This window comes from Prionailurus viverrinus, chromosome A2 (genome assembly GCF_022837055.1).
Source record: "Prionailurus viverrinus isolate Anna chromosome A2, UM_Priviv_1.0, whole genome shotgun sequence".
In the NCBI taxonomy this organism is placed as follows: Eukaryota; Metazoa; Chordata; class Mammalia; order Carnivora; family Felidae; genus Prionailurus; species Prionailurus viverrinus.
In genome coordinates this window covers 111,717,134-111,742,826 of record NC_062562.1, presented here as the reverse complement: position 1 = coordinate 111,742,826, position 25,693 = coordinate 111,717,134, and the positions used below count along the sequence as shown (strand labels likewise).

Below are 25,693 nucleotides of genomic sequence, written 5' to 3'. Positions count from 1 at the left end.
CACCAGGGATTGTTACAGTGATTAAAAGCAAACTATTAGGTATATGCATCCGTAATGACATGACTAGATCTAAGAACATATACTTAGTGATAAAAATAAGAAATGGAATGAGGTTGACAACACCATGCTATTTACACTCACTAAAATTTTGGGGCACAAAGCAGAAAATACAAATGATGTAAGAGCCCATGCAAACAAAAAATACAGGAGAGAATGACTGCCTATGGGGGCAAGGGAAATGGAAGTGGGGATAGGAGATACAGAGGAAGGAAGGAAGGAAGGAAGGAAGGAAGGAAGGAAGGAAGGAAGGGAAAGGGAGGGATGGAGGAAGGGAGGGAGGAAAAGCAATACTTTTCTGACTTTTAAGACAAAGAAGTCAACAGATGATCTTTGATTGAAAACTAGTTATGTAAATAATCACCTACTTCTTAAGAAGCTCCTAGAGAAAGTGGGTGTAGAATTTTAAATTTACTACATGGTCAAAATTACCTACAATATACATGAGCATCAAATAGGGAATGTAAGTCTCTGCAGAGTCTTGGTGAGGAGTAGTCTGGACTGGTGAAAATAAGTGTGGCCCCAGTGTCTGACATTTGAGCTCCATCACTCACTGGCTTATGACTGGGCAGCTAACCACCTTTCCCTGGACATCAGATCCTTTGGCATGAGACAGAAGTACCTTTGACTGGCATGATCTGGTAATAACTACGTGTAGTAGAATGGCATGCAGGAAGACATGCTTGTAAACCTCAGTCTGCTTTAGCTTTAAAAGGTCCCAGATCCCCAAATTAGACTATCTGAAAGAGAGCCACATTAAAAAAGATGGGACGCTTGGGTGACTCAGTCAGTTAAGCACCCGACTCTTGATTTCGGCTCAGGTCATGATCTCAGGGTTAGCAAGCTAGAGCCCCGCATGGGACTGCATGGTGACAGTGTGGAGACTGCTCAGGATTTTCTCTCTCTCTCTCTCTCTCTCCCTTTCTCTCTCTCTCTCTCTCTCTCCCTCTTTCTCTCTCTGCCCCTTCCCTTGCTCGCACGCTCTGTCTCAAAACAAGCAAATAGGGGTGCCTGGGTGGCTCAGTCGGTTGAGCGTCCGACTTCGCTCAGGTCACGATCTCACCGTCCGTGAGTTCGAGCCCCGCATCAGGCTCTGTGCTGACAGCTCAGAGCCTGGAGCCTGCTTCAGATTCTGTGTCCCCCTCTCTCTGGCCCTCCCCCCATTCATGCTCTGTCTCTGTCTGTCTCAAAAATAAATAAATGTTAAAACAAGCAAATAAACAAACAAAAAACAACAAAAAACCCCAAACCAAATATATATATATATATATATATCTTAATCATTTAATACTTGTAGTTTTCACAGTAATTTTTTTTTTTTTTTAAATTTTTTTTTTTCAACGTTTATTTATTTTTGGGACAGAGAGATACAGAGCATGAACGGGCGAGGGGCAGAGAGAGAGGGAGGCACAGAATCGGAAACAGGCTCCAGGCCCTGAGCCATCAGCCCAGAGCCCGACGCGGGGCTCGAACTCACGGACCGCGAGATCGTGACCTGGCTGAAGTCGGACGCTTAACCAACTGCGCCACCCAGGCGCCCCAACAGTAATTTTTTCAACAGTATTTATTTTCTATTGTCCTTTCAGATGGCAGATAGAAAATTAAAATCTCCATGTGATGAAGAAAGTTTTTAGAAATCTAAATCTCTAAGCTTTTACGTTTACTGGACATCCAAAAATGTACTACTATAAAATGATATGGAGACAAAAAATATTATCATTCACCTGGGCTTCCTTTGCATTTAAAAGGCACTGCTGAAGGTCTCGTTAAAGGTCTTGCTTTACAATATTGACTCACGTTATTCCTACTAAATGATTCTTTTGTCACATCAGCCTCTTTTCCCCGAAGATGGGGGGAAAGTGTTTTATCTTCTGCCATTGAAATCCATACCTCTGCACCCACTCAGGAGGAAGCATAACATTTACAGCAAATGTCACAACAACATGATGAAACAATAGGCAGAGGAGTCATGTGAGATTGGGGCAAACACAATAAGTGACATTTCAGATGATTTTAGAGTACTTAACCTTATTATTAGAATCCTTTTTAAAAAATTGTTTGAATCTGCTGGAAAAAAAAATTATTTAAAAAATAGCACAGCAGAGCCAGACACTAATGTTCAAATAGAAATAAACCAGCTGCTTGGCTACTGTTAACAGAGCTATCAAATAAATCTACGGACTCTAAAATAATGGTGTTGATATTCATGGAAACATTTGAACCCGCAGGCCCACAGTATTAACAATAAAGTAACTAGATAGGTAAAGACATTTCTGACTAGAGCTGGAAATAGAAACTCCTGAGGTTTCAGCTCCCCAACCAAGTTTACAAATGAGTAAAACAAGTAGCTCCAACAAGCCGAGTTCAGGAGTGAGCATATGCAAGAAATAGAAGAAATGGAACAGAAGTGGTCAGAGCAGATGGAGACTCACTCTCACATGTGATTTGCTGGCTTGAAGACAAACATGCTAATGAGTTTTCCCTACTAGGAGTCAGTACTGATAACAACAACAAAAAATGAACTCGTTTCACACTTCACAATTCACTACCCACCTTCCTAACACCGATCCCTCACAACAAAGTTGTTGGAGTGGGCATGACTACCTTTCACTAGATAAAGAATCTGAGGTCAGGGCAAGTTTAGCGACTTAACCAATGATGACAAAGTAGTCGGTTTTGGAGCCAGGTTCCTGTGGAGCCTGTCGAATGGAAGACCCATACTTTCGAATTGGCTGTGCTGTTTCCTTAGCGGGGACTTATGAGTAAATTCTCCTCCTACTTCTGTCTTAACCTCCATCTAAATTGTGCAGGACATGTGAATTTACAAGAGAAAAATTTTCCTTTTGTCTAAGCCTCAAGATCAGCCAAGATACAGCGTTACTTTCCTGTTTCCTAAGTAAATCCTGTAGAGTAGATCCCGTTCATTTACACGAGCTGTGAAAGAATTAGGTGGCATGCTTTTATACTTACAGGTCACAGAATAAAGGTTCATTCAAATGTACACCGTTGAACTATTTTAAAATGAAAACTCACCTGTGCTGTTTAACCAAAGATGGTAAAATCAGCCTGTTTTGCAAATGGTGAACCAAGCAATCGGCTTGGCTTTTCAAAGTGTAGTTGATGTGTATTTTTCATACCTTAAAAATATTTCTATTGATATGAAATTACACACTATTGTTAATCTTGGAAGATTTCTTTAAAAATCATACTAAACCCAAAATGATTGTTAATCAAGAATTGCTGAAAATATTTGTTTTCCTCTTTTTCTAGTGTAGGTGGAAGCATTTTGTGTAACACAGCTAGGATATTAATTTGTGGAGAGTTTCCATCTGAGTTCTGCTCTTTACCTCTTCAGTATGAATTATATTACAGACCTCTGTAAGTGCAACACAGCAGAAAACCACATGTTAGCCATCAGGGTTGAATTTTTTGTTTTGGGCCACGGAGAGGCTACCCATCAGTGCATAAAGGTCTGCCCACCTGGCCTTTTGGATCATAGTTCAGGCACACAATTAATTCATTATGAAGTAAGTCACTGCTTGCTTTTGAACTAGTCTTTCCAGCTTTGGAGGTGAATGTCCTGTCACTGACCTGAAGAAAAACCTCTACTCTTTCAAACTCCATTAAATCACATTTCCTTCTGTTTTGTTTTTTTTTTTTTTTTAATGGTGGGGGTGGAAGGAAAGGTTTGTAACAGAATACGTTCTATAAGTAGCTGAAAAGTGAGGGCACTCTAAACAGATATTTGTGACAATAAAGGCTTTAGGAATATAAAAGAGATTAAGACAGTATAAACAAATTTCTTTAATTGTCATTCTTCAATGTATATTATTTTGAAATTTAAATATAGGGTCGCATATTTTGGGACACTCAATTTAATTGAACAGGTCATAAAAAGTTTGAAGAGAAAATCTCACCAAAATTTTCCATTTACTTCCAATCTCACAATTATATATTTTTTGGTTGTTCTTTTATGGTGTACTAAGTAATGAATATATATATATATATATATATATATATATATATATACACACACACACACACACGCACAATACTTAGAGGAATGAGGAAGATACATATATTCTTTCATTTTATATATATATATATCCATATATATGGATGTATATACATATATTCTCTCATTATACATATATATTACATATATATATTATATATATAGTTAGTAACAAACCATGTCTCTCCCCATACTCCCCACCTTCCCCCCTCCAGAGAAATAACCATCATGCTAAATTGTGTGTTTATCACACCATTAATCTGTGTAAAATACACTTTCGCTGCACATACTTTCCCAATCAAGATATTGTACTGCTGTTTCTGAACCTAATAAAATACTCTCATGCTATAAGTGGTCTTCTGCACCTTTTAGCACTAACAATGAATTTCTAAGAATCATACATGCTGTTTAATGTAGTATAGTGTGTCATTATTTTTTTGAAGGGCACAAAATTCATCCAGAGCCGATTTAGAATCCAGACCCTTTAGTGCTGAGAATCACATTCCTCAAATTTAAAGGAAATGGAAATCTAAGGTTTTTAGAAATATCTGTGACCAAGTTGTTCTTTTCCTGGAAAGTGATTAAAGGGTCACAGAAAACTGACCAATATTGAGATATAAATGCATTAAAACAAATACAATACCTCAGCCAATAGTTCAAGAATCCCACTTATATCTATGATAACAAACACATGTGAAGAACTTATTCTATCTGGTATCACATTTTAGAAAGGAAAATGAAAAAAAGAAAGAGGGACAGCAGGATGGTGAGACACAAGAATAGATGAAGAATCTGGAGATAATGTCAAGGCCTGAACTGTTATTCTTCAGATAGCTTCCAGGTAATCATAAGCAAGAGAGATTCTATCTCTTCTGCCCATTTTCCTTGGAAAACTGAGAGAAATTTTTGAAATCTAGAATGCAGGTGTATTCCTCTAGAGAAGATATATATTTGCTTTTCCAGACACGTAGGGGCCCTAACAAATCCGGGGCACTTTAAACCAAATTAACAGTTTGAGGTTATATAAATTTGGGATACAACTCCATGCAAGTACTAGCTTCTGGTGAAAACTTCTCAGGGAGAAATTCTGTCCCTGTATCCAGACACTTCTGGTGGCAGGGGTGAGGAGCTCACCAACATAGCATAGATATGGACTTTTGAAATTCCAGCTTAATATTTCATGTTAGATTATCCTCCTTGATCAGTACTGAGCTTTGCCTTCTTTCTCTTTAGTTTTGTGAGGCCTTAAAAACCAAAACTCAAAACTGAAGTATACAAATGTCCTCAGAGCAAAAGTGACTTCACTGGTTTCAATCCTTTGCTTATTAGGCATAACCTCTGGTTTTCTGCCTTCAATTATATTGTAGCCTGATTTTACAATTTATAAATAATGTGTGGTAAGTATATGGGTGCGTGTGCGTGTGTGTGTGTGTGTGTGTGTGTGTGTGTGTGTTATGTGTGTATGAAATTACAAAGACACAGATATTGGCATAATGTACTGAAGACATTTCTATCAATCAGGCTAACTATCCAAAATCAACTGGGTTGTCTCAGGAAATAGCAAAGAGAGTTCCCTATAAGTGTTTTAGTGGAAGTTTGATAATCACACATCAGGAAATATACATGATCCAAGAATCTGATATTTGATCAGTCTCTTTCAGCCCTCAGTTACCATGACTCTTATAAAATACAAGGGAAGAACATGTTACAGTTATATATGAGATGTTACTGTACAGCCTTCCCTGCATGGAGCAATTCATGGTAAGGAGGAATTATAATAACAGAAAAGAAAAATCAAGGGTTTCAGTCAATTGATGGGGTCTTTTGGGGGTGCCTGGATGGCTTAGTTGGTTAAGCATCAGACTCTTGATTTCAGCTCAGATCATGATCTCACATCTTAAGGTTAATGAGTTCCAGCCCCACCTAGGGTTTTGCTTTGATGGTGCAGAGCCTGCTTGGGATTCTCTCCGTCTCTTTTCTCTCTGCCCCTCCCTTGCTTGTGTGTGCTCTCTATTTCTCTTCCTCTGAAATAAATAAATAAACTTAAAAAAAATTGATAGTGTCCTCAAAACAGCCTATTTCATAAGAATGGCTATTAATAGACAGTTGCCTTTGCTTAGCCTAATGCCAAAACTACATAGAAAAATTCTTGTTGACTCACAATTTTATTTTCCTCTATTTTTACATCATTGGTTTCAATAAATTATGTGTTGAAAAATGTTATTAGGGTTGACTGCATGAATTCAGATCAATTTCCTTTAATATTTCATTCTTCAAAAACAGAGTTCATATCTTATTCATCTTTATATTCCCATTCCCAGGAAAAATGGCTGGCACTTAGTAGGTCCTCAGTAAATGTTTGCTCAGTCGAGCCCTATGTTCCTCAGCTGGAATACTCCTTCTTTTTTTCATCACTCACCAGGGAGAACAAACCTACTTTGACAGGCTGTTCTACTGAGAGATTTTCATAAGGTTGTTTTTGCGTATTTATGGGTCTACCCCCATCAGAATAAAAACAAACATGATAGTACTGAGCTGCACAACTGCTGGGCAGTGTATACTCAGCATCACTAAAAGGTTTTTTTGAGGATTACATTTCAACATTTTCAAACCCTGATTGTCATCCAAAATTTGTAAATAAGATCAAGTTTATTCAATTCCATATAAGCCTACAGAAAAATAACTAAGAACAGGTGGCTTTAAAGTTCAGTTCAGAAATCTCACTTTGTTTTACAAGGCTCATCAAGGATCTGATTTTTAAAAGAACCAAAATAATAAAGAGCCTTACCTCAGCATGAGGAGTAGGTGGCAAAACTGAAGTCTCATTTTCAGTAACGTTACCGGTTGGCCCATTGTTTGGTGAGCTGGGGCCAGACCCTGGAGAGCTGCTACTGACTGAGGATTCTGAAAAACATTGTGAAGCACAAACAGATTCATGAAAAACATACAAAGATGAGCTTTAGTTATACTCTAAGTAACATACAGCACAGAACACTCTTTTCCTTCCCTATGGGAATGACAAGCACCATTTTAGTACGTTAAAAAAAAAACAAAAACAAAAAACTGTGGAAACTTTTGAAACATTTCTGAATTTTCATACCACTTTTCTCCCTTTGTTTTCACTGTTAAAAATACAACCCAGTACTCAATAGTTTCTAGAAAAGTAAGGATATCCACTTAGAGATCATTATAGAAGTTTTTGATGAAAAAAAAAAAAAAGAAGTTCTTTGGAATAAATTCTGAAACACATCTTTCTCACTGCCTTTCTGTCTATATATTTTGCTTACATTTTGATTAATCTGCTCTTTATCTTTGATTCTTTCTTATTTGCTGTTTTTTGTTTTTAATTTTTTTTAACATTTATTTATTTTTGAGAGACAGAGACAGGCAGAGTATGAGCAGGGGAGGAGCAGAGAGAGAGGGAGACACAGAATTTGAAGCAGGTTGCAGGCTCTGAGCTGTCAGCACAGAGCCCGACGTGGAGCTCGAACTCACGAACTGTGAGATCATGACCTAAGCCAAAGTCGGTCACTCAACCGACTGAGCCACCCAGGCACGCCTTTGCTGTTCTTTTAATGAGAAAAATACACATTAAAAAAATACTTCAAGGAGCTTCGTCTCCCCTAGACTCCTAATTCTTGTCCTTCCTTGTGTGACTACTGTTTTCTCATTACTGTCTCATTTTCATATCCTGTCTTTAAAAACAAAAACAAAAAAGTTATTTTCTTATATCTGCCTTGTCATTTTAAACCTATATTATTTATATCTTGTGTGTGATATTCAGACCAAAGTATTTCCTTATTTAGAAATCACTGCCATGAGCACGAGAACTCAAGGCAGCAAACAAATGCCGCTACAGGATTCTACAACATTGTACTGGATGAGCCCTGGAAGGGGAGGCAGCAACTGATTTTTTGGGATCACTGAGAAAGTCTCAGAAAATAAGTGATATTGCACCTGGTGCTTGAAGAGAAGTGGTTCATGATACGCAGGCAATGGAGAAGAAGGGAGTAGAGGAGAAGGCATCGCAGGCATGGGGATGTGCCAAGGCTTAGAATTTTAAAATAACATGGCTTTGGTGGAAAAGGGGCAGAAAACTCTGGAATTTAAAAAAGAGGGAGATGGCAAGTCATTCCCATGTCAATTATTGGGAGGAAAGGGGGCATAGGTTTGGAAACAGCATGCACTTGAACCTGTGTCATGGGGAAGACAGATGTACAGATGTGAGAACAGCAACGTCAATTTAACTGCTATGATGCTATGAAGTCTCTGCCTAGATAGTAAAAATAATTAGTATTAAGTTCCAAACACAGCTCATCCCAGTTACATGAAAGCTGGCAGAAGAAGGGGGAGGAGTACAGGTGACTAAAGCTATCTGTCTGGTAGTCCAGATCCCCCAAAGACATTTAGAATAAGTACAACATACTAGTTTAAAAAAATCTACCAAAGTGTCCACAAGTCCTAGCTCACTGAGCAGAAATGTGTGTCTAAAAAACATACAAGTCTCTCTTTGAAAACACATTATTTCCTCAGATTAAAGGGGCAGTCATTATCTCACAAAATTAGGGAGGGAGAAATATGGTATTTCAAAAAAAAAAAAGAATGAAAGAAACTTGAGCAAAACTCCAGCAAATCATAACCCCTTGAAGTTAGAATTAATCATTATCCAGATTGGTATTGAGCAAAACTCTGCTGCAATATGGCAAGTTACTGTGGGGGAAATGTTACAATCAAGAAAAGATCGTAAATAGAAAAGAACTTTGGGTTATATAAATATTACCTTAGAGAATCAGATTCTAAAGCGAAAACAAACAAAAAAAGCAAAGCAATGTATATGTTTTTCTTGTTTCTTCAGGTTTTCCTGTTATGAGGTAGCATATTCTCTCCAATTAGAAAAATCACTCATATCTACTTGCATTAGACAATGATATTTTCATCTTCTTTACATTCATGAAAACAGATTCACTTCCCAACACCCCAAACCCACTAAGTCCCTCTATTATAAAAACTTAAGATTTTTATTTACGTAAGTACAAATATGCATTCTGAAAAAGAAAGTCTGTAGCGCCGAATTTAGAATTGTCCAAATTAGTGATGATATTTGATATTAAAAATAAGTATAAACTTTACTATTTATTTATTTAACAGGTCTTATCTGTCAAGGAAAAAGTTTCCAATAATACTTTATTTGGATACACATATTAATCTGTCAGGATTGCATAGGAGATGACACATCTTTTTTCCCTAAATAACCTGCCAAACTACCAAGTCACATTAGTATTCTGTATTTTTCACCTCCACCACCTTTGCCCTATTGTCTCCCCAAACTACACATTATGATGGCCACAGGAGATACAGACAAGTCATTTTTAAAAATTATTATCCTTACCTGCTAAGGATAAGATCTGATCTTAGAGGAGTAATAGCAACTGACTAGATTGGTATAACCATGGAAAAAAATGGTTGCAAATGACCACTTCTTTATTGATGCAACTGAAGGAAATGACCAGATACAACGCATAGCTCCAAGTAGGTACTCAGTAAACAGTAGTCCATACTATTACTTTGGCTAGCCTTTTTCGTTCTCATATCCCTAGGTCCTCTCTAATTTCAGACCAGGTACAACTGGGACTAGAAAGCTTTGTAAGACATCAGGTTGAATTTCCTAACCTGTTCACCCCACCACTAACCAGGCAGCTAAAAAAATAAGAACTCTTCCATTTGAGACTAGTGAAAATGACAGTTTCTTTCCCTTCCTAAAAGGCAATATATCCCCCTCCTGCCATAAGTCCCAGTTCACTAGTAAACACATAAAGTCATTTATGAGTTCTGTAAATTTGTTGAAAAGTCAAGGTTTTGCTGTTCCACATAGTTTAATTTTCCCAGATGCATTTTGTACATTCATGTCTGAGTATGGGGGAAGTGTTCTTCTTGGACCTCCCTCTGCTCATTTCTGATCAAATTTCATTAAAAGTTATATTCTTCTAGTTGGCATTCCTAAAACGGACTGCCTGTTTCTGAAAAGATTAAGGTGAGCTTTGGCATTCCCTAGTTACGCCTAGATTGACACATAGTTCTGTTTTTCATTCATTTCCTATTTAACACAGTTGGTGAATGCATGGCAGGGTTTACTGAACTACTTGTGAGTTTTCAATAAAATTTCCTTTCAAGAAATGTTTCTCCTCAAAATAACTTTAATATGCAACAGCCATGTTTATTCTAAACTATTTATTTTCATTCCTCCTACCAGCATTTTTTAGTGTATGTCTGCCCAGTCCTCAATTACCTGTCACCTCAAACATTCGCTTCTTGAATGAAGTGACAACATTTCCATCCTTCCGCCTGAGTAAGGGGCTGCTTCTCCTCTCTGCCACTTTCTGTTTTAACCTGGACCGCACCTTCAAGTTGGGCTCAGAGGCTGGGGATTGAGACAAAGAAAATAGATAAAAATTAAAAAATAGAGAGCCAGCTGCTCCTGTGTATAAAAAACGGCTCACCCTTTTCTTGGTTCCTTCTCATCTCAAATTAAAATTCCAACCATGTAAAATAAGGCATTAACTCTAAATGAATGAAACAGACAAATATAGTAATTATTTTTATGAAATGTGCAAAATGTTTTCCTACTTCTCTAAATATGAAGTGAAAAAAGAGTAAAAATATAAAGTTTTCTACTTATTTTATCTGACAGAATTGGGATTGCTGGGAGGTTTAATCATTAAATATGTTTGGGTCAGAGTAAGATTTATTATACGTCATTGTCAGCTCTTTTAATTCTCCCAAGGGTGAAACGCAATACCATAAAAACAGTACCCTGATGTGATTTTAGAGACTCTGGCCTGACTTCTGGTAATAAGAAGACACCTCTGTAGCATATAATTTATGTCTAATTCTGATTCCTGGAATATTTCTTTGTTGGTAGTTTCTAACCTGATACCCTGAGAAAATATACTTGGTATATTAACACCAAACCAAGAAGAATCATTATGAATAAAACTTTCTACACATTTAGTATACAATCAAATAGAAAGAAAGGGTGGCCAAGCCTTAGATTTGAAAGTTCTGAGTTAGGTTATATGTTCCAAAGTACAAATGCACATTATACATTAGTATACATACATTAGTATTTCTTTGGTTAAACTATTCTAGGTAGTGATGTTCTCTAATTTAGTAATTATGTATTAGGCTTCTACGTAATTATACTCTAGAAGAATGGGAACACTGGATTGAGCCCCTATGTAGTACAAGTCAGTGATGGTAACGAAAATGGTGATGACGTTGATGATGACAGTTATGAAAAGAGTGTTTCCAACGACAACTAACATTCATGTAGTGATTCCCATGTTCACTACTGTTGTAAACACTTTGTTAATATTAACTTGTTTAACCATGAGAAAAAATCTATATGGGACAGATTCTATTTATACCTTGATTAGATTAATGAGGCAACGAACACAGAGAGGGTAAGTAACTTGCCCAAGGTCTCAGAGGTAAAAAGGGATGACACCATGATCTGTACCTAGATAATCTAGATCAAGTCTATTCTTCTAAATACCAAAATATTTCTGCTCCACCCTTCCTTGTATATGAACATGATAACAATTATAAACCTTTTCCCAAAGCATTACTAATCATCTGCGTTAGATATGATGGTATCATGCAGTTAGAGTTTTCGGTGAGTGAAATGTTTTCTTTGAAGGAATTTTATATTTTTGCCTGACAGCAAAGTGTGTCAAAGTAAAACTTAACAATCTTTTCTTTCTTATCCCTCTTTATTATTGATTTGTTTTTATGTTTAGACTTCAAATATCTGCATGTTCATTTTGTCTTTTTGTTTTCTGTTTCCCTTCTCTGCAGCTTGACGTTGGATGAAGAACCCCTACATTTTAGCTTTACTTGGAATGAGCTTGGTGAAATAGGAACTTGAAAGAAATATCCAGTTATGAAAATAAAACAAGTTAATTTTTTTTGTGTTATATACCTGATTTTATGGCCGAAAACCCTGAAAAGGTAGAGATGGGTGGCTTGAAAGTTTTGCAAAAGTAGAAAATGAAAAAGGGGGTAGGCAGAGAGCAGGACTGAGAACAAGAAGCTCAGTGCGGGAGCCCTGATATGTACCATTTCCTGGGGCCCCCACCTTGAGGCAAAGAAGGTAAACAGTTTGGGTAAAGGATTAAGGTTCTTCCAGACCTTCCAGGAGTTGTCAGTCCACTTTATCTTAGTGGAGAAGTCTAAATTTGAATTACTAGCATCTGATTCAACCAGGATTAAAGGGAGAAAATAAAACTGTATTAATTCACTTAGATATGTTTCCCTGTACATGTTTATTTTTAAATTCCTTTAAAACACCAATTGTTGTCTCTAAAAAGCTGTAAGTTAATAAATATATTCATCTGAAACCTAGAAAGGAAGAAATGAGGAATCTCTATGTAGTAACTCTTATTGCTTTCCACTGTGGCCTTGCTTATAACCTGAAGACAAAAAATTACAGATTCTCAGACTTTGATCTAGACATGCCTTGATGATGAAATCTAAGTATAAAATGCTACCGATTGACTGGCTCTCCAGGGGAAGACTATCAATTGATTAATCACTTTAAGGGATGGAGTAGGAAATGCACTATGTTTTCAGTGAGAAGAGGTGAAGTCCACTTCCCAGCTATGGGATATTCAGTAAGACTCTAGTACTCTCTGAGCCTGGCTCTTCATTTCTGAAACATAAAAATCTAATACTTCCTTTATTTTAGAGCTATGGCCACCTGATTAGATACCTGAAAATAACTGTGAAGATCTAGATGAATGCAAGGGAAGGAAAGGTTTATGGAACTTTCATTACTGCTACTACTGCCAAGGATGGCAAGAATGACCCAGTCAGAACTGGGTCCCCACTCTCCTGATTTTCAGTCCAGCCCCCTTCTCTCTCCTAACACACTGCACCAGTTGGGGCCGAGTTTCTGCAATCAAGACTAAAATGTGCCAAAAAGCTTGGAAAAACAGCATATGCCATTTAAACATTCTACATGAAACCTAGAATTCCGTAAGCTTTTCAGGGAAAAGAAAATGATTTGTCAGGTCAGCACATAGCTTTAATTCCTATGTTTGTTTCAGAGTGGGCTGGATATACAGTTTTAAAATTTCTTTCAAAGGTCGACACAAAAAAAGTGAACACCAGACTAGGAATGAGAACTGGGTTCTGGTCTTGTAGCTATCAGCTACTAAAATCAATAACCTTGAATAATTCCTAGTCTCTGAATGTCAGTTCATTTATGCAAATCAGCTATAGATTACTAGTAGGGCATGGAGTACCTTGGCTTTGGGTGAATTACTTTGTATCTTTAAACCTCAGTTTTTCATGTTAAAATGGGGACAGTTTTTTTTTCCCTTCCATGTGCCCCAATAGACTCCATTTTACATCTTTGTCTGAGCCCATAAGGCTGAGTACTGGGGTTGCCTCACTCTAGACCTTTGCTGGTTTTATTTCCTTTGGGTTCATCTATGGGTAGGACTGGTTAGTGATAAAGGATTAAGGAGGAGGGAGGGGCCAGGGTATCCTCTGCTCTCTCTGCCTCAGTGTTGCATCACTGGCTAGAGTTTTGTTTCTTTCTGATTTCATCTCCCTCGAGAGGCTTCTGCTCCATGGTTCCAGCTTTCCCAGCACTCCAGAAACATTATTTCCTCTCCTTGCTTTTTCAACCCTAGGGGTGGGAATCGTTTCTTGCTGCTATTTTCTGGGTGCCTCAACATCCCTAAGCAGTTGTAAAGTACTCCTTTCATAAAAGTCTATGACCAATATTGTGAACGTTCTGTTTCCTACCAAGACTTTGATTAACCAAGTCCCACGTACTCTGCCAAGTTTTTGTAGAATTAAATTAAATCATGCTCAGTAAAGGATAAACCAGTGCTTCTCAGTCAGGGAAGATGTTAACACCATGGGACAATTGGTAATGTGTGGAGATGTTTTTGATGGTCATTATGGAGTATAGCTGTTGGGAATCTAGTGGGTGGAAGCCAGAGATGCTGCTAAACATCCTACAATGTACAGGACAGATCCCAGAACGAAGAGTTATCTGGACTCAAATGTCTATACTGCCAAGTGTGAGAAACCCTGGGGTAAGAATCTGTAAATGGCAGTTGTTAATGACTATGCTACACTGCGATGATCAAAGGAGATAATACTATCTGTTAGACATTCTCAAAGAGGATGTGGAAGAGTAAGAAAAGATCATTAGAAATCAGGGAGTACTATACATCACTTAGCGCCTGGGTGGCGCAGTCGGTTAAGCGTCCGACTTCAGCCAGGTCACGATCTCGCGGTCCGTGAGTTCGAGCCCCGCGTCAGGCTCTGGGCTGATGGCTCAGAGCCTGGAGTCTGTTTCCGATTCTGTGTCTCCCTCTCTCTCTGCCCCTCCCCCATTCATGCTTTGTCTCTCTCTGTCCCAAAAATAAATAAACGTTGAAAAAAAAAATTAAAAAAAAAGAACTCAGGGAGTACTATACATCACTTGAAAATAATCAAGTGTTCAGTATATTTTTATACTTAGAAATTTATTTCAAAACATTTTTAATATCACTCGTATTTCTACAGAAAGCAAAACAAGTCAACTTCATGTAGAAAGATGTAATTCTCAATTTTTGGTAGGATACTACTTGAAGCATTGTGATATTTTTATCTTTATCAGCTGAGGACATAGTTTTTAGTTTTTTTTGTTTTGTTTTTTTATAGTTTATTTTTTTTGAGACAGAGAGAGAGAGAGAGAGAGAGAGAGAGAGAGACCACCAGTTGGGGAGGGGCAGAGAGAGAGGGAGACTTAGAATCCAAAGCAGGCTCCATGCCGACAGCAGAGAGCCTGATGAGGCTCCTGGGGCTTGGGGGCTCATACTCAAGAACCGAACCTTCAGATCATGACCTGAACTGAAGTCAGAAGCTTAACTGACTGAGCCACCCAGGCGCCCCAAGGACATAGCTTTTTAAAAACTAAGAATCACTGATATTCAGTAAGTGCAACATAAATTTATTTTTTCAAAATATACAATACACTGGGGTGTCCTGGGTGGCTTATCGGTTAAGTGTCCAACTTCAGCCCCAGATCACGATCTCACGGTTTGAGAGTTCGAGCTTACTTCAGATCCTCTGTCCCTCCCCCCCACCTCTCTGCCCCTCCCTAACTTGTGCACGTGTGTACATGTGTGCCCACACTCTCTCTCTCTCTTAAAAATAAATATTAGAAAATATACACAACGTAAAACTTTTCTAAATAAAGGTCCATATGCACTAGTTCTAGTAAAAACTTTCATCTGTATTTCAATGCTGGTTTTGAGTCACCAGAGTCACCAAAGACATTAGTATCTCAGTGGTGAGGATGAAGGATGAAATGATAGATAACCATCATTTAGTCATTGCAATGCTTTATAAGCTCACTCCTCATATTTCAGAAGCCCACACACCAAAGCTCAGCATGATATATACCCAAGGCGTAGAATTAATGATCTATTGTGCTGACTCAGTTTGCAGTTAGAGTTAATTCCATTTTTAATGCTCTGGTCTCCCCAAAGGCTGAAGATTTCCATTCCAGTGACTTGCTAATGGGATGCTAATCCTCAAGAGCCCAGAAAGAGATCACTAACTGGGGAGACATTCTGCTTGTATCTCAATGTATTTCATGCCTAGTTGCACTAATTGCCTTTCTATTTTTACCCCATACCCATCACTCTCTACATCTCAATTAATCACAGAAACAGAAGGCAAGTTTTTTAGTGTGTGTGCCCATCTGAATGCATGTGTCTGCTGAGAAGAAAACCTTGCATGAAAAATTATCATTATTTAAATGAAAACAATCAATATTAAAATAAAGAGGACAGACCTAAAACCTTTTATTCTTTTCACTTAAAAGAAATTAAAAAGGGAACAAAACGAAACAGAAAACATGTGCAAGATGCTTCATGAGCTAAATGTATTTCAAATCTTTCTTTTCATACATGGTGCAGAATGAACTTAGGGGTGGCGGGGTTTGAGAACAAACAACAGGAAAGAAAGAGTAAAGCTAGGTAGCAGAAGCACAGGTTAAAAAATCAGGATTCCAATAGTAACTCACAAAGCCCAGACTTGTCATTTCACTACAGTTTGTTTTATGTGAGTGTGAGGGTGTCATTTTTGCACACTTACACACACATACAGACATGGAAAGTATTTTTTGCAGAAGCAAAGAGGTCTCAAACAGAAAAAGATCAGACTCAGATTTTACTGCTAACTTTTCATGTACTAACTGCAACCATGGGTGAGTTCTCTGATCTCCGTGAATCATTTTAGTATCTACTACAGAGTAGTAATGATGCCACCGTACATCATGGTTGATGATTAAAGGGGTGGAATAGAGTACATAGCTCAACTGGCTGGCTGTCACAAAAAAAGTTGTTCAACTGACAGATGTTGAATAAATGAATGTTTAATGTAGTCTATATGTAAGACTAAGAGAAACTTAAAATAAAATAAAAAAGTAGAAGGATAGAGAGCTACAACTGATTTACTGCCTTTGCCTATTGCAATGTTACCTATAAAAACAACAAAAATAGTAATTATCCCTTTTCTGATCTTTTACTCAGTATATTTAAATCCACTTTTTTGCGGGGCACCTGGGCAGCTCAGTCAGTTGGGTATCCGACTTTGGCTCAGGTCATGATCTCACGGCTGGTGAGTTCGAGCCACGCATCAGGCTCTGTGCTGACAGCTCAGAGCCTGGAGCCTGCTTCAGATTCTGTGTCTCCCTCTCTCTCTGCCCCTCCCCTGCTTGTGCTGTCTCTCTCTCAAAAATGAATGAAGATTTAAAAAAATAAAATCAAATCAATTTTTTGTTGGTAATTGACTACATATTTTTTTCAATATTTGTACTTACCTGTTTATCATTTCTTTTTTTTTCATTTTTTAATGTTTATTTTACTTTTTAGAGAGAGAAAAAGAGGGGGAGAGAGAGAGAGAAAAAAGTGTGAGTGGGGGAGGGGCAGAGAGAGAGGGAGACACAGAATCTGAAGCAGGCTGCAGACTCTGAGCTGTCAGCACAGAGCCTGATGCAGGGCTCGAACTCATGGACCGTGAGATCATGTCCTGAGCTGAACCCGGATGCTCAACTGACTGAGCCACCCTGGTGCCCCTATAATTTCTACTTTATTTAGTTTCTGTCTTAAATACATCACCATCTACTAAGAATGATGCTTACTGTGTGCACTTTGTCCTTATTCTCTTTTAATCCTAAATTATGAACATTCTTTACACCAATAATTTAGACAAAAATTCAATACCACGTATCATGGTATACAGATGTTCTTCATTCTCATTTGAAATGATCATAAGGATAAAAGGAAGAAATTTCCATTGAGTAATGGCCAATAATACCATTAATTAAGAGCTCCTGGGTGGTTCAGCCGGTTAAGCACCCAACTCTTGATTTCAGTTCAGGTCATGATCTCATGGGGCTTTGCAATGACAGCACAGAGCCTGCTTGAGATTCTCTCTCTCCCCCCACCTCTGTCCCCCACTTGTGCACACCCTCTCTCTCCAAATAAATAAATGTTTAAAAAACAATACTATTTAGATAATAATTATCAATCAAAATTTAGTACTAGATTAATATATGTCTTTATACTAATGAATATTTGAGATATTCAACAATTTTACTTGCACTCCATGTTTAGCACTGAAATCGCAAGTGAAGGTGAGACTTCTGTTGCCAACTTCAGATTCCTTCTCTGGCATTGCCATTCTTCCCTGCTGTACTAGATCTGTGTACTTGTTCACCCAGCCTCTCTCTCTGCTGGATTTCTCTTGCTCTCTCCCACCCACAGGGCTACCTTAGGAGCTGCCATATTCTAATACTCTGTCACTTGGAACCAAGGACATAAAAGCTATCATTCATTCACTCTCTTCTGAATGTCCTTTAGGAAGATTAGGTTTCCTGCCTGAGTCACTTCTCCCTTTCAGGGTAGCAGTGTAGGAATCCATTCCATGTGAACTGTTCAATTAAGTAATCGTTCCAATTATGAAAAGATACTTTGGGGACATAGAAAATTCTCTAATCTAGTTTATCTGAAGATCTAGGTTACTCTAATTAAAACTTTTCATAATTAGACAAAGGCTATGTATTTGCAAAGTCAGCATTCAGAATAATACTACAAATCTAACACAACTTATATTTTTGGCTCAAATAATACAGATTTTTAATGTTATGAGTCAGATTTTGTACATTTTTATGTCAGGAGCAAAGTTTCTAATCTAACTCTTTCTAACTGTAACCATTTAATGATATATAATTCATTCATATGAGTTTTAAAAAAATCATTTCTTTGGTAATTTTAACTTCTAATAACTAGCCACACTTATGGTAATTTATGAATGCAATTCCCTGAAGAAATTATAATACTATTCTTTTTGATTCAGAAATATTATTGTCAACATCTATCCATCTTCTTATTGGGAATATACCAAATATATGTTTATTAAAAAGGATTATTCTCTTTCAAAAAGCATATTGGTATATGTTATGCACATTAGTCAATTTGCAGTGTGATCTTGTGAAGTGTTTATTTTATAACAACATTTATTGCTGTCTTCTGATTATATAGGTCATACATGTTCAATATTTTTAGAAATGGGGCAAATTGAGTTTTGCCTGCTAATATGTTTCTTTTGTGTTTTGTATATAAAAATATTTGAAAATGAGAATCAAATTATATTTATGATGGCATACTGTTTGTTCACTTAATAATGCATTACAAGTCTTTTCACAGGCAATTATATATTCTTTAAAATAATTCCATTTATTCTGTTTTTCACTCAAAAATCTATTATGAATCTTTCCCCAAGTAGCTATGTATTCTTTTAAAAACACATTATAAGGGTGTACCATATGTTATGTAGTCACATTCACATGTGAGTATGCAATATTTTGTTTAAACATTTGATAACTGGATGCTTAGGTGATGATCTACAGTGTTGCTTGGAAAGACTGCACCAGTGGCACGCATTATTGTGAACCTACTTGTGAACTCACTTGTGAGTATTTCCTTCCATCAGTGTAAACAGGAATTTAATTCTTAGGTTCCTCACAATTGAAAATAACAACACTGGGCCCCTGGGTGGCTCAGTCTGTTAAGCGTCCGACTTCAGTTCAGATCATGATCTCACGGCTCCTAAGTTTGAGCCCTGTGTCGGGTTCTGTGCTGACAGCATGCAGCCTGGAGCCTGCTTCGGATTCTGCACCTCCCTCTCTCTCTTTGCCCCTCCCCATTTGTGTTCTGTCTCTGTCTCTCTCTCAAAAATAAATAGACAATTTTTTTTAAAAAAAGGAAGAAATCAACAACAACCTTATTATTATAAAAATTATCAATGGGCATACAGGGCAAAGAGTATTATTAAGTCCTACGAAGCAGCTCAGAGAAGTTGGAAAAACATATGGAGGTCCTGGTAACAGGAATGTGGTCCAGGATGGGGAGGTTGTTAGCCCTGAATGGGCATTTTCCCATAGCACTCATAGATGCTTCATATTGTCAGCCAGAGCAGGCATTCTAAAACTCAAAGGCCCAGGACAAGACACTCAGTTTCTTCTTCTATCTAAGAGCAGTACTCTGTACTGAAAACTGTACCCTTTTTTACACCAGTGTTTCTTCTGAGTGCCTGGTGCTTACCTGGCTTCGTTAGCACTTAGTGGAAATGAATGAATAAATGAATACAAAACTTGCTACTCAATGCTAGATTTAAGAAAAAAAAATACTAGGACAAACAAAGGAGAAAATAACAATTTTCCTTGAATTTTTAGGACATTTAAAGTACAAATTCCCATTTTTAAGGAATAAGATAAGATACTTTAATCAAACAATATGATTCTGGACAAAAACAAATTATAATTTATACAATATTTCATCACTTTTTTATAGTTAAAATGAAAACTTTCTATTTAGTTGGTTCCATTGTTTAATGTCATTTAATTAAGATTCTATTGAGTAACAATACTGATAACATAGGCTGCAATTTCCATGAGGGCTGGGAATGGGTACAGTTATGTTTCCATTGCTTATTCAGTACTTATGCAATACCTACTACATAGAGTAAATCTGTAAGTTATTTATTGAATAAATGAATGAATCAATGAATGTGAAAAAGTGTGTGTTAAACACTGAGGCAACTGCCTCATCAATAAAATAGAAAGCCTTTTTCTCCTAGGTACTCAAGGTCTAACAAAAATGAATGACAGACTGTGATCAATGCCATGCTATAAGTATAAGCAGGTTGTGGCTGTAAGGCACAGAGGGGGAAATCCTGGGGGCTGAGTGAGATACTGACAGGCCGACCTGGGAGGAAAGTACAATTCTATATGGAGAAAACAACCTTGTCCAGGGGAAGGTGCCGGCAAATTAAAGGAATGAATATTGAGTATGCTAACACATTGAGAAAGGGATACTAAATGGAAAATAAGCCTTCAAAAAAATATCAAGCAAAATTTAGCTAAATTATGCAATACTAAGAGAGGATATTTGATGTATATCTTCAAACTCTCTTTCTTTCTTCTTAGCAGACAAGTGTGCATCTTTCCCATTCAAACAAAAATAAGCCCTCCTAAGATATAAATTATTAGCTACTATCTGTAGTTATACTTTAATTCACAGTCAAGCTTTTTTTTTAAGTAGCCTTGAACTTGCCACCACCACTTCCTAACCTCAAACCACTGCAATATGGCTCTAACCTTCACTGTTTCACTGAAATTACTCCACCACACATAGTGCTCAGAACAGTAGATGTCATAATTTTGTGTCTATTCTCAGTACTTAGCAACTACACAGACTCATGGTAAGTCTCAATAAGCAGTTGCTAAATGAATAAATGCATGCTTACACATATTCAAGCATGAAAGGAAACTTAATTAAAGGTTGGGTTTCAAATGTTGTTGAGAAGCAAAGTAGATGAACTTCAACTTTTCTAATTCCTAAAAATTTCTTGATGTTCAGTGTTATGGCAAGAAGTCTTATAGATCAGATGTGGAATGCAGAAGGAATTTCATTTTTCTGGCAAGCATGGAAAATAACATGTTTTGGATTCCAGGAAATCATATCCCCTAAGTCTAGAATACCTTCATATTTATCTAGACATGTATCTAGAATATTTCCTTTTATACATTTTAATATTTTAAGTATAAGATATTTACCTAAATAAGGACAAATTCTGAAAATCCATACTTTGAAAATACAGTAAAATGTTGAATTATCACTTCATTGAAATAAACTAGATTAAGGGCATATTCAGTCTTCTTCAATCCAGTTTCTAAAATCTATTAAGACATTTTTTAACGTGTATTTTTGAGAGACAGAGAGAGAGAGAGAGCACACAAGCAGGGAAAGGGCAGAGAGAGGGAGACACAAAATCCAAAGCAGGCTCCAGGCTCTGAGCTATTGGCACAGAGCCCGACACAGGGCTCGAACCCATGAGCAGTGAGATCATGACCTAAGCTAAAGTTGGATGCTCAACTAACTGAGCAACTCAGGCGTCCCTCTAAAATGTCTGTTTTACATTTTAGCCTAAAGGTTAACCACAGCCTAAAGGTTTATAATAAAGTCTTACTTCTAACTAGTATTTTACAACTTAAATAATATGCTACTTTGGGGGTTATCTGAATTCATAGGCATATTTATATCTTTTTAAAATAAAAGTCCTCTTTAGTTCTAAAATTCCACACTAATAAATAAAAATTCAGAATACATTACTTAATCATGCTAATAATATTTCAGGAATGAACGAATTCCTGTCTATGCATGAAAGAAATTATACCATGATGTACTTTACAGTTTTATTTACTTCCCTTATTAGATGTATCCTTTATATACTCTTTCAAATAGAAATGTCATGAAGAATAGTTTTATTTGTGATGTAAAACTTTTTAACACTTTCTACCCAGATACTTCACAAGAGCTATAGGTATAAACATAGATGTGAATTGATTTCATGACAGAGTGAGGTGAGATCTGCATAGGGACAGCCCAGTATTTGATAGGGACACAATTTCTCCCAGAAAACAAGCATACAGTCAGGATTGTATGGTCCAGAAAATTAACACCTATCACCTAATAACTCTCTGGGTATCACCATAAATCTAACCTTATTTGTGCTCTCAGCATGAACCTTACTTGGTCACATTAATAAGAATCTGGCACTGATTCCCAGTCTTGATTCTGGCACTGTGGTATGATATGGGTAAAATATTATTCAATGTCTCTATGCCTCAATTTTCTTGCCTGCAAATGTGACATTCTCCTGACTTTAAAGAGTTCATAAGTATTAAAGAGAATGATATCCAGTAAATATAGTGAAATCACTGTCTAATCTTAAATGCTGTAAACCTTACTTTCTTCAAATATATGGCTTTAAACTTTTAAAAACTTTTTTTATCTTATGTTTATTTAAAAATTTTCAGTTCATTCCCATAAAACTCTAAAATTGCTGTCTAGCTTGCTACTTTGTTTCCTTTGTTTTCTTCTGACTTGTCCAGTTTACAACTCTCCAAAAGCATACTCAATCTTATTCCCACAAAATATTACTGTGAACTAAGTTCTTAAAAATTACTTCATAAAGAATCTTCCTATATTTTTAAATACCTAAAGAGATGTATACTAGATGTATACTAGTTCCCAATATTACTCTATACATTTATTTATTCATATAAGAGAAATTTATTCAGTGCCTATTATAAGCTCTCTGAATACAATAGCAAACAAGCTATAGGTATTATCCTCAAAGATTTCTCAGAGAATCTTAATTTTAATATAGACATATATTCATGAAGATATGTCCAGATTTATTTTGGCAAACATATTCAGAATAAGGAATGTAGTGTGTATTTAGCGTAGCTTTGTGGGTGATAAAAAGGCACCAAGTAAAGCTTAACAAAGGGGAAGTATGTATTAGCTAAGCATTTACAGAAAAGTATGAACTATCCAAGCATACAGTGGAGGAAGAGCAAGGACTATTTGGAAAATCAGGTGTGAATGGCTTATGTGAGTGTAAAGCAGAGAGTTCTTCTGGGACTGTAACTTGTTTGGGACTGCTCACACAAGTGGTATGAGAGGGTGGAGTGGAGAAAGGTTACAGAGATGGCTATGTCAGGAGGGGAGAAGGGAAGAGAAAGTTTGTGAATACCATGCAAGGATTTTAGCCTTCAGGATGATAGAAGAAGTATCACGGGGGCACCTGGTTGGCTCAGTCAGTAGAGCATCCAACTCCCGATCTCAGGATCCTGAGTTTGAGCCCCACCTTGAGTGTAGAAATTACTTAAATTAATTAATTAATTAAAAAAAGAAGAGTTATTACATGAGTCTTAAGTAGGAGGGGTAGGAACACTAGATTTAAAATTTAAAAAGACAGAGAGTTGACTGGCCAAAGTTATGCTGGAGTCAGAGAATGGTCAACCACTGGAATGGGCATTGAACTAAATGGGTATTGAACTGCAACAGACTGCATATTGAGGAAGGGAAGGTTTAAGAGCAAGCGATGACAGAAGATTCTACAATAAGATAGAGGACAACCCGTTCCCCAGTTTTCTGGATTAGCTCACTATGTAGAAGGTGGTTCCACTAGTCTCCTCAGGCAATCACATTGTTAGGTTTAGTTTAAGTGGCTTTCTGGTCAATCTCGCCATGCACATTTATATTGTTTAGTGTTTAATTACTACTACTTGTAACTGTTACCTGCTTCACTATAATTTTGAGTCTTTCAGTGCAACCATTAGGAACATTTGGCCCTTCAAAACCCCTGACACCCAACCACGTGCCATGGATAAACAGCACCAATAACAAAGGGTCAGCACTGATATCTAAACAACAGGAGTTTGTCCTTCACCTGGCTCAAACTCTAGCTACCTTACTTCCTGTTCTTCTTCTTCCGTTTCAAAACCTTCCAAGTCATTTGGGCAGATCTTGTTATTATTTTCCTTTGCAAATTTTGCTTTTGTAAACTTTATGTTTTGGAATGTTCTCAGTAATTCACTTCTGCCTCAATGGAATTCACAGCTTCATTATCTTCATTCTAGATTTTCTTTGTAATACATATTTATAAGAAAACACAAATATCTATCTGAGACTGATGTAAAAGGCAACATTTTGCCTCTGGATTTATTAAGGTCACCCCAGAGTCCTTCTCTAGACAGATCTTCAGTTAAACACCTGCTATTAGCCAACTTTCTCTGGATAACTATCTAGATAAATAGATCTCAAACTTCAAACAAACTGGTGAAGAAGTACTAAGTGAAAGGGTTCTATAGCAATCATCATCCTAATAAAAATTCTAAATTAGTTGTGGTAGGCAGAATAAGGCAACAGAGATATCTATGTCTTACTCTCCAGAACGTGTGACTGTTACTTTACATGGTGAAAAAATAATTAAGGTTGCAGATGGATTTATGGTTGCTAATTAGCTCATTTAAAGAGAAGGAGATTATCCTGGATTGTCCAGGTGGGCCCAGGATAATCACAAGTGTCTTTTGAAAATACTAAAAAGAGAGGCAAAAGAGTGAGTGCCAGAGCAATGCAGTTCAAGACTCAACTAGTCACTGCTGGCTTCGAAGAGGGAAGTGGGCCACGGGCCAGAGAATGCAGGCAGCCCCCAGAAGCTGGAAACATCAAGGAGATGAAAATGCCCCTAGAGCCTCTAGAAAGGAACACGGCTCTGCTGACACCTCAATTTTAGCCCAGAGAGACCCATTTTGGACTTCTGACCTCCAGTACAGAAAGATCATAAATATGTGTGTTTTAAGGTACTAAGTTTGTAGTAATTTATTACAGGAGCCATAGGAAGCCAATACAGCAGTCCAATGAATTCCAAGGTTGGCATTGTTTTGCAAGTAGCATATTCTTAAATACTGGTTCCGATTACATCAGGTTTTACTGTGCTATGTTTTCATTGCATTATTTTTAGGTAAGAAGTCAGATATTAAAGAAAACTATTAAGATATATGCTCATCAGTTAGCAAAATACTAGGACAATAATTAAAATTAATATTTACTATTTTATCATATTTAATTTTCTATAAAACGTAAAAGTTTTATTAATATATATTTTATTTGTGAAAAGATAGAAAGGAGAAAAAAGAGACAAAAACAGAGCTTTTTTCTTTATTTTTTCTGTTAAAGATCCATAAGGGTGTAAGCTAAAGATCATTTATTTTAACCCTGAAAGGCTAAGAATACTTTGTACATATTAAATAGCCATGATAAGAAAGCACTTTCCAAAATGCACTCAAGTGGGAACATTTTACTGTTTTTTCCTTCACAGATTCCATCTGAGATATTAGATTATTAAGCCAAAAAACAACTGTATCATAAGGCCCATTCCTAAACACAATTTCCCTTTTTTAGTGCAACGTAAGTTAGAGGAGAGGGAAAAAAAATGGTTTAAACATCTAATTAGCCAGTTTCAAAATGTAGTTAATTAAAATAATTTTGCTTTTATATATGATCTTCATGGTATGAGATACAATTCCAGTCTCCTACAACTTAATCAGATGAATATAAAATGTAACGTTCCATCTGGTAAATCAATTTAACAGACATAATTGTGCCCCACCATAACTCAATAAGACACTGAGGAAAACCA

General features: G+C 36.9%; 1 protein-coding gene across 7 annotated transcripts in view; it reads right to left on the bottom strand.

Annotated features, from left to right (window-relative positions):
• HDAC9 (histone deacetylase 9) overlaps nt 1-25,693 on the bottom strand; it is a 927,480-nt gene that overhangs the window by 388,710 nt on the left and 513,077 nt on the right. For 4 of the 7 annotated variants that reach the window (XR_007150219.1, XR_007150220.1, XM_047849221.1 and 1 more), the window contains exons 8-9: nt 10,359-10,490; nt 6,861-6,976 (exon numbers count right to left, since the gene is read on the bottom strand). Coding sequence is in view for 5 of the 7 variants with exons in the window: in XM_047849221.1 (XP_047705177.1) it covers nt 6,861-6,976; nt 10,359-10,490 (248 nt within the window). In the remaining 2 variants the exon portion in view is untranslated. The remainder of the gene's footprint in view (nt 1-6,860; nt 6,977-10,358; nt 10,491-25,693) is intronic. The other 3 variants (XM_047849225.1, XM_047849224.1, XM_047849223.1) reach the window with 1 other exon arrangement.